We start from the raw sequence: 9,291 nt of genomic DNA on the forward strand, positions 1-9,291 counted from the left end.
CTAAAATCAGAACAATTATTTCATGAGGATGTATTAGTAAAAGAAAAGAAAAAGCGAACGAGTGTAATATCCAAGATATGTCAAACTTTTACTATTAGAATTAAGATATTATTTATCATGATATTAAAATTTCTAAATTTTCTAACATTTGAAATTTTAAAAGGTTAGTTATTTTTTATTTGAAAATTTTAAATTTTAAAAACTTAATTAAAAGTTGAAATATTGTCTATGTGTATGTCAAATTAATAAAATTAAAAACGTTAATTTTTTATCCGTTTTGAAGTGATTTAATATATATATATAAATTTAAAACATAAAAAAGTAAAAATAATTAATTAATTAAAATATTTTTATAAAATTAAAGGACCAGTTAAATAATTATATCTAAAATATTTAGTCCTCGGAGGAGCAGAAAAGACAAATATTAAAGTCACTAATTCACGACTTTATCCAATTGCCCCGTGCTTAGGCTGCATTTGGCTAAATAGAACGTCCAAGTCAAATTAATTTGATATTAATTAAGAAATAAACAAATGCATAACTTTTTCTACAGAAATAAATAAAGTATTGTTATTTAATAAAATGGTTGTTGGGTTTTAAATTTTGCAAGGGGTGATTAAATAATTATTTATTTTTTAAACTTTTTAGTATATATTTGGCAGTTTTTTCACCTCATTTGTAAAACTAAAAAATTACACCATCAACTTATTAAATAATTAATATATATTAAACAATTATCCATAAACAAAATATGTAACTAATAAAGAGAATATTAATTCAAAAACAATAAAGAGAATAAATAAAATAATTATTAAATAATTATAATTGTCAATCATATAAAGGGAGAAATTATTTTATGAAACTTTCTCATCACATTATCCATAGCTCCTTTCTGATTATTTAATAATATTTTAACAAATTTTTTCATGTCATTGATACATAATTTTAATAATTCTTTTACCCTAGACCTCGAATCTAGTACCTTAAACCTTGAATCTCAAGTTCTAAACCTTGAATCATGAATCTCGAATCTGAATATTGAATCTAAACCTTAAGCTTGAGGTTTGAGATTCAAGGTTTAAAATTTAAAGTTTAAGGTTCAGAGTTTGAAGTTCAGGATTTAAATTTTGAAATTTAAAATTTAAAGTTTAAAGTTAAAGACTCAAATTCGGGGTTCAGAGTTTAAAATAAAAAATTATTAAAATTATGTATCAATAATATAAAAAAATAATTAGAATGGTCGATAAAATAATTACAATCGAAGACAAGTGATTAATCGCTTTGTTAGCATCAACATGACCTTAAATTACAATTATAATTAATATTATAATACATAATTAAAAAAATATATAATTGATACAATATATGACTTAAATTTAAAATCTCGATATTTTAAAAATCTCAAAATTTTTTATTGTCCTGTTTTTTTAATTATAATTCATCTTAAAAATAAAATAATAATAAGAAAAAGAGCAAAGTGCTTAGCCTATAATAATTCATAATTAAGAGAGAAACAGTATAGGAAGAGTCCACTGTTGTGGACCTGATAGTGAAAGGGGTGGCGAGTGGGACCCACGTTTATACATCGGGATCCGCACACGGGAGGAAATGGTCTCCAAAGTCACGAAAAGCGGGCCCACATTAATAGCAAAATCCCCCGCCCCGCCCCCGCTTTTTTTTTTTAACCGTACGATCTAAATTATATAACGTCAACCTTTCTCACTCTCACTTACACTTCCCCCTTTCGCTCCCCAACAAAAAAAGAACTTGATTAGCCGCGGTTTTTTTTTTCTCCGCCACTTGATTGCTTCTTTTTATTTCTGATCAAAATAATATAAGCAAAATTGATATTTTGTTGAAGAAGATATAGATTGGTGATTGCTTTTGGTACAGAGATATATATCATTTCATTTGTTCCTTGTTCTCGATTTGAGGTAATTGTTAATTCTTTGCTTTGCTTAGAATCTACGTTTGAGTTTGTTTCTTTTTTTCTGGCGTTCGGGATTTTCGCCGACTTACTTCTCTTCTGTAATCGATATCTTTTTCTAGATCGGCGAGGTTTTCAAGGTTTTCGTCGCTTTCTCCAACCTGCATTGCTTCCATTCCTAGCTGGTAATCAATTATTCTCTCCCTCACGCACTCCTTTTTTGTTAGATTAATTTTGCTTTATGTTTTCATGTTTCTTTTCTTGTTTGTTATTTAGTGCTGTGTTTGGTTGCCGGTAAACAAGAAGGAAATAAAGAAAAATAAAGGAATGGTTCTGTTTAAGTTCTTTTGTTGTTTTATATATTTTGTTTCAGCTGAACTTTTTGACCGATGTTAGCTTTTTATCTCGTCATTGGAAAGAATGCGAACTCTTTTCTTTCTTTCTTTTTTTTGGTTTTATCTTGCATTTTCCGTAAATTTCTCAACCGCTAAACGGAGGCTGGCTTCTGTGATCCTTAATTAGGATTCTTTATGGATCTGTGAGATTCTTTTGTTTTGGACTTGAATCAAACGAAGCTGATTGTGTTTGATTGTTGTCCGTAAATTTAAGTACGGAAAAAGAAACGTCGTTAAGAATATAGAATCTTTCTTGTTCTTTTTCTAGAGACCATAGTTGATTACTAGACCTAGAGATGGACTTCTGTTTAAATGATAAGGAAAAAGATTACATCTTTGGGACTTTTTCAATGGCAAATGACTCTGATCACTAGTGGTTTGTTGCATTTCTGTTGATCGGTTGCCTTGCCAGCTGAGCTGCCATAGATTCTAATTACTGAAGCAGAACTAATCTTTTCTATTGATCCATTGATTTTGAGTTTGTTTTTTTTTCCCGGAGGGAATTGGACTTATATCTGGGCAAATAGAAAAGATGAGCTTGGATTTGTTTGACCCTGGATGATCCGGAAAGATTTTTTGCTGCATTTGTTGGCCATTGATGATTAGAACAAAGTTTTGTTTCAATAGGTTTTGAGAGGAAACTTGGCATGTTTTTTTAACATGACTTGCAAAAACAACAATAAATTTAGTACATTATGTCATTTATACATATTCAGCTATAATTCAATGAAATTGGTGAACTGCTCATGTGAGAAACTAAATTTTGCAAATTTGCAGCTAACATGGGGCAGTAAAGCAAAAGAATATCATTGCCATTTGATAGAACAAAAAGCTAATGAATAATTAAAAAGTTTGAGGGACATGGGATTTGGTTCAAAGTCAGAAAGGAGTTCAAACCCACAGCAAAGTTCAAAGACAGGGAAGGAGAAAGTTCACTTGCCTCATGGAGGCCTGAGGTTAAAGAATAATGAGAAGTTAAATGTAAAGAACGGCATTACTTTTCCATATGGTAATCTGCCAGGTGAAATAGTAAAAAATCAAATTCAAAGCACCTTGGTTGAAACAAAACCTTTTGGGAATTGCCAGGGCCAGCATCTCAAGAGCAAGCCAACAAAAGAAGATGAGCTTGTTAGGTACATGTCAAACTTGCCGGGTTACCTACAGCGTGTAGACAGTTCAGATAACCTTCAAGAGAAGGCATTGAATGTCGGAGTTCTGGATTGGGCACGTCTAGAAAAATGGAAGTACCACCGAAAGCATATCCCAACAATAACTGGCAATGATGTATCATCCAGAAGCACCATTTTAACATCGAAAACAGATACCAAGTCCGCTTCCTTTTCTAGTGCTGTTACCAAGGTTGCCTCTGCCAATAAAAGTAAGCAACACTCTTCAGCTTACTCAAGTCCTACCTCACCTCAAAAGGGTGGCATTCCTCGAGGTGCAAAACCATCTACTCCAAAGGTTAGACACTATCAAGATATTGATACTGCTTCCAAGAGTTCCTTGGATCAGCAGAAGAAGACATCCAAGACAAATAAATCCTTTGGCAAAATTCATTCTGATGTAATTCTTGAGAAGGGGAAGAAAAAAGAGTTAGATCAGAAAGTCACTTCAGAAATGGGAAATATGTCATCAAACATGAGAAACCATGGGGTCTCACCTCTGCCAAAGGAAACTGTAAGTGTTTGTAATGGTGGAGCAAAAAAGAGAGTAGAGCGAAGGCGGGAAACTGATGTAAACATAAAGGACTTGGATCAAAAAAGCACTAAAAATTTGGAGGCTTCTTCGTCGAAATCCAGAAGTTATGCAGCTCCACTGGGTCCTAGCAAAACACTAAGTGCTGAGAGCAACAAAACTAAGAACAAAGAGATGGAGGAATCCAAAATTGATCTTACTCATCAATTTTTACCTGGTGAGCGCAGGAATGTTGTTCTTCTTCCAAGATCTGCCCGAGGCAGCTTTTCTGAAGAACTCCGAGATGGGACTTTGAATGAAGCAAAACGGAATAGCTTTTCCTATGACCTACTTCAGAAGGATCATTTTCTTGAATTATGTTCTGATGTTCCTCATTCTTGTCCACTTCCTTCTGGAGTTGAGAGGAATCCTGAAACTAGAATTATGGCACAAGGTCTGAAGCCTTCTTCTGATGCATCTAGTAGGTCTGTGTTAAATAGCACAGGAAATATAAGATCTCAGGGCAAGTGTTCTGCAGAGAACAAGACCAAGTCTCAGGATGCTCATGTTGAAACTTTAAAGATACTGGAAGAAGAAATGGCTGAATTGACTACCAAAGGAAGCAGAACTAGCTCACCAAATCGCCGTTTTAGTTTCAGCTTAAGTCGTCTGAGTAGAAGTTTCAGTTTTAAGGAAAGTTCTACAGTCCCACAAATGAACCCCGGTTATGTTTCTGTCAAGTCCGGCCCAGTGAGGTCTGATTCTTCTGGTTTTCTGGATGATATGAACAGAGAGAAGTTGAATGGCCATACCAGAACTAGATCCAGCCCCTTAAGAAGGGTGCTAGATCCACTACTGAAGTCCAAGGGCTTAAATTCCTTCCGATCCACTGATGCTGTTCAACGATCACAAGGAGGCTTGAACTCCTCTAATCCAGGGACCGTTAATACAAACGAATCCTTTCAGGCAGAAAAGTTGGGGCGATCAATGATTAAAGCTCTTCTAGAGGTTGCAACAAAGAATGGACTCCCACTGTTCAGATTTGTTGTCAACGATGGCAATAACATGCTTGCAACTACCATGAGAAGTCTAGCATCATCTGCCAAGGGGGGATCTGATCAGATTTATGTATTCTCTTCAGTTAGTGAAATTAAGAAGAGTGGCAGCTGGATAAGTAAAGGAAACAAGGATAAAAAATGTGGCTACATCTACAATATCATTGGACAAATGAAGATTTCAGACTCTCATATTTCAGATTTGGTAAAGGAGTCTGTTCTATTCAGTGTGGAGCAAAGACAAGCAGATCAAGCATCAGCAAAGTTTACGCCAAGTACTGAGCTTGCTGCTGTTGTCATCAAAATACCTGGTGAAAGCAATGTACAGCAGGTTGAAGATATAACGAATAATGGCTCTACAGAATCTTTGGCTACATATGGATGCACTTGCACCTTTATAGAAAATTCGAGCTCCAATATTACTACTGCCATACTTCCTGGTGGTGTCCACAGCTTGCCTAACAAAGGAATACCTTCCCCATTGATTGACCGGTGGAGATTTGGTGGATTATGTGACTGTGGAGGTTGGGATGTTGGTTGTAAATTACATATTCTCTCCAACCAGAACTGCAGTTGCTGTAAGAATTCAAGGATGTATCAAGCATGCCCGGATCCCAACCATCTTGAACTTTATCCACAGGTATTCTCCTTTCTTTTTCATTGCCATTTAGTTCACCACTGTATCATAATGTCGTTTGAATATCTAAATTAGTTCCTCTTTTGTACTTCATGCAGGGAGAAGCACAACAGGACATGCCTATCTTCAGCTTGGTTCCACATAAAAATGGAATTTATGCAATTGAGTTCAGTTCATCAATCACTGCATTACAAGCGTTCTTTGTCTCAGTAACAATTATAAGTTGTCGGAAATCCTCTGGTTTTCCAGAATTTGGTGACCTGCCTGAAGGAAAACTTATAAAGGAGACAATGTTGAATGGCAGCCTTGAGATGGACAACAAACAAACCGTTGCCCTTGGAACCATGCCTGCAAGATATGCTCCGAACCCACCACATTCCCCGGTTGGGAGAGTATAGTTTCAAATGCCGGGACCAGCTTTGGTTTTTCAGGTATAGTTATCAAAAATCTCAAAGGGTACAAAACACTGGGATGCCATGTTGAGAGTCAAACCATTCATGATCCATTGGATTTGGGTGTAGACTTGTTCAACATGGTTAATCATGATGATTTTGTTAAGAGTTGCACATCATCAATAGATCACTTGTATAAAGGAAATAATATTGGTAATTCATTATATACCATTCACAGTTTTAATCAAGTGGGGTTTTCGTTTTAAGGTCAACAATTGCTTAGCTGTGTTAGCACTTAGCACAAACCTTTTAATAATATGCTTATGAAATATACCAATCAGTTATTTTCCTTGCTATGATCATTGGATTGAGTAATCTAAATGCACTTATTCTGAATGTAAAATCTTAAATTAATATTGATTTCTGTGTATGAATACAACTAAACTAAAATGTAATGGTCAATTCAATTCCATAAAATATAAATTGTATAAAAGATTTCATAGCATGGACAATTATTTGGTACACAGGCGGAAGCGAGGTTGCAATTTTGCCACGTCTTATTATTTTTAAAAATTTTTTAAAATATAACTTAAAAACACATTATAAAATTTTAACCTCACCAATGGAGTTAAAACTTTCCACCAATGTACCAAATACTTATCCAATACCTTCTATATATATTTGAAGCAAAGATCAAACTTGATGCGATTATAAAGCAAATTGACTACCATCTTATGAACAATGTAGACCACCACAGCAGCTAATCATTTTATTTCCAGATAATACTGGTATCGGCAATGCATTAAAAAAATTATTTGATTTATGCAAACATCCACCCAAATTAAGAGGGAAAAGAAACCCAGACTTGATCGAAAAGGAAATGTTCACAATGTGTTCTACAGATGATCTTCCAAAAGGAAAAAAAAAAGTATATAATAGGAGTGCAAAACATAATGATAATGAAATATGATTCACAAGTCAGCTTGAGAAGCATGGTGAACGCATATATACCATTCACCATTAATCCTCTCAAACACATTTGTTACAAACTGTGCCCCCCAATTGTTACCTTTTGTTGTCTTCACAAATTCCATGCATGTAACATACCCGAAATCTCCTTTAACATGAACCCTAACATTTTTCAGCTCTATTTCTAGCGGAAATTCATAGTTCATCCACACAATTTCCCAGCTTTCCATTATGAAATCATAACCGGATATCCCATTTGCCGCTGGGTGCACACAACAAACATCATCTCCTTTCGCCCAAAGGTTCTGCATTGTGGCTAGATCCCCTCTCCTAAAAGCATCATAAAACCGTGAATTTGCTGCCAGTACAGAAGCCTTACTATCCTCATGTAGGACTCGTAAATCGTCCCTGATTTTTGCTGCTTCAGCATAGTTTTCTTCCTCGATGGCAATCTGTAGGTCCCTCTGTAAGGTTTGTTCATCCGATATGATGCTTTCAGCACTCAGGTTACCCTCCACGTCATCGCCTTTGGCTTGACAAAGCATCGACAGTAGCACATGTGGATTTTGTCTGAAGGGTGCTGCACTAAATTAATCAGCCATTAGAACTATCTCAAACTCAAATCCCAACAAGAAAATACATTGGTAGAGTGAAGAAACCTAAATAAAAGTAAAATTCTTCCAACAAAATATATATATCGAAGAACTCATTGGAAGCTAAATATGAGTTCAATTCCAAATGTAGATAACCAACTTCACAATTACTTAATTTATATGAAAAAAAAAACCCTCAGAAATATATACATTCAGATAATTTACAAAGCCAAGAAACTGACGAGGTCTTCCATTAGGCAACTTGGAGAGGCACTGACCCGGAAACTTGGTCTTATTTCCTCTTGAAGCCTTAGCTACTACCGTAATGCATGGCTTTGGAATTGGAAGTGGTTGAGAAAAGCAACGAAGTCCCTTAAAACAATTAGTGCTTGAACATGGCAAGCAATTAACATTTGCCTATACCAATTAAAAGAAGATTAAGGATAATTTTGTTGTAAATATACCTGGAAATAAACAAAATCCCCCCGCCCCCGCCCTTTTATCTCAAGCAAATGGGAAATTTTCATTATTCATCATTTCAAGAATTCCTTTTTTCCCAAATGAATAGATATATAAAAAAGAAGGTGATCTCAGTTGGAACCATATCTATAGGATTTGAATAAGAAATTGAAAGGGGCTATTAACTAGATTAAACAATAAAAAAATGCCCATTTGTTCAAATTCGAGGAATTAACAGCAAACTAAAACTTGAGCGAAATAGATTACAAAAACAAAGACACGTAGGAGTAGGGAAAATAAAATAAAACTTACATTGTAGCAAAAGCTAGATCCTTGGATTGCCATGAAAGTGAAACCCAAAGTTACTTACATAGAAAGATAAATATAAGAGAGGGAGGAAAGAAAAAGGGGTTTTGGAGTTTGAAAGGTAAAAGGGTTTTGCTGTATTTGCTCTATCTTGTGTAGGATCAGGACAGGCGCGTCTGGAAGCAAAAAAATGGGAGATTTCATTGTGGAGGGCATTCATGTATTAGAAAATGAGTAAAAGGTTATGGGCCTCAAAGGTCCAGTTGAACATAAACTCAGACATGGGCTCCCTGGATTCACTCGACAAAAGATAAGCTAATGTAACAGACCTGGGTTTTGGGTTCACATAATTGAAGCCTGTTTGGTGAAATTCTATGGCTCAAATTGAAGCCTACAGAGTAGAGGCTAAGATAAATCCAGGAAGAGGAAGGCGACATTAGTGTTAGGTAATTGAAAGGTGCCGATGTGTATTTGGCATTTGGCAATTGGTACCCACGCACGGCAGACAGGGAAGGGGAAGCAACAAACAAATTAGCCATCAAGCGAAGTCAGCCCTCCTTTCATCTGGAGTTTCCAGGGAAGGGTCCCCCACTGGCCTAACCCTGATACCACCCAGCAGCCTTTCTAATTTTGACATGCTTTGAAGCCTAGTTTAGGCCTTTGGAATAAACGATGCTTCAATATAGGGTTTAGGGTGTAGACTTTTTTATTCAACCACTGTATGGTATAAATATTCAGGAGGTCACTCTAGGCTCCCAGCTAATTTTAATTTCTCTCAAAATCAATAAAGTAATTTAGTTCGTAACCTATTTAAAACTGAGAAAATAAATAAACAATTGAAAATAATGTTAAGTATTTTGTTAACACATTTTACACCCTGC

At 35.2% G+C, this 9,291-nt stretch overlaps 2 protein-coding genes across 3 annotated transcripts; one reads left to right on the plus strand and one right to left on the minus strand.

The window, feature by feature from the left end:
• The first annotated feature begins 1,725 nt into the window (after positions 1–1,725).
• Positions 1,726–6,432, plus strand: LOC107889743 (uncharacterized). The gene is made up of 4 exons (XM_016814292.2): positions 1,726–1,934; positions 2,050–2,112; positions 3,100–5,694; positions 5,790–6,432. Exons 3-4 carry the CDS (start codon positions 3,184–3,186, stop codon positions 6,087–6,089), a joined length of 2,811 nt encoding a protein of 936 aa, XP_016669781.1. The 5' UTR covers positions 1,726–1,934; positions 2,050–2,112; positions 3,100–3,183; the 3' UTR covers positions 6,090–6,432.
• A 492-nt stretch (positions 6,433–6,924) lies between these two features.
• LOC107889744 (uncharacterized) lies at positions 6,925–8,995 on the minus strand. Of its 2 annotated transcripts, none has more exons than XM_016814294.2 (3): positions 8,417–8,995; positions 7,924–8,062; positions 6,925–7,632 (listed from the first exon to the last, which is right to left on the minus strand). In XM_016814294.2, exons 1-3 carry the CDS (start codon positions 8,447–8,449, stop codon positions 7,055–7,057), a joined length of 750 nt encoding a protein of 249 aa, XP_016669783.1. In that variant the 5' UTR covers positions 8,450–8,995; the 3' UTR covers positions 6,925–7,054. The 2 variants fall into 2 exon arrangements, with proteins under 2 accessions (XP_016669783.1, XP_016669782.1); XM_016814293.2 differs by having other exon boundaries at positions 7,888–8,062.
• Between the last annotated feature and the right edge of the window lie 296 nt (positions 8,996–9,291).

This window comes from Gossypium hirsutum, chromosome A09 (genome assembly GCF_007990345.1).
Source record: "Gossypium hirsutum isolate 1008001.06 chromosome A09, Gossypium_hirsutum_v2.1, whole genome shotgun sequence".
Taxonomy (NCBI): domain Eukaryota; kingdom Viridiplantae; phylum Streptophyta; class Magnoliopsida; order Malvales; family Malvaceae; genus Gossypium; species Gossypium hirsutum.

Excerpts from the sequence above, each read along its gene's own strand:
- LOC107889743 (XM_016814292.2), top strand. The coding sequence starts at position 3,184 with ATGGGATTTGGTTCAAAGTCAGAAAGGAGTTCAAACCCACAGCAAAGT. Across the intron at positions 5,695-5,789 it reads ATCTTGAACTTTATCCACAG|GGAGAAGCACAACAGGACAT; the intron begins GTATTCTCCTTT and ends TACTTCATGCAG.
- LOC107889744 (XM_016814293.2), bottom strand. The coding sequence starts at position 8,449 with ATGGCAATCCAAGGATCTAGCTTTTGCTACAAT. Across the intron at positions 8,063-8,416 it reads GATCTAGCTTTTGCTACAAT|GCAAATGTTAATTGCTTGCC; the intron begins GTAAGTTTTATT and ends TAATTGGTATAG. Across the intron at positions 7,633-7,887 it reads GTTGCCTAATGGAAGACCTC|CACCCTTCAGACAAAATCCA; the intron begins GTCAGTTTCTTG and ends AATTTAGTGCAG.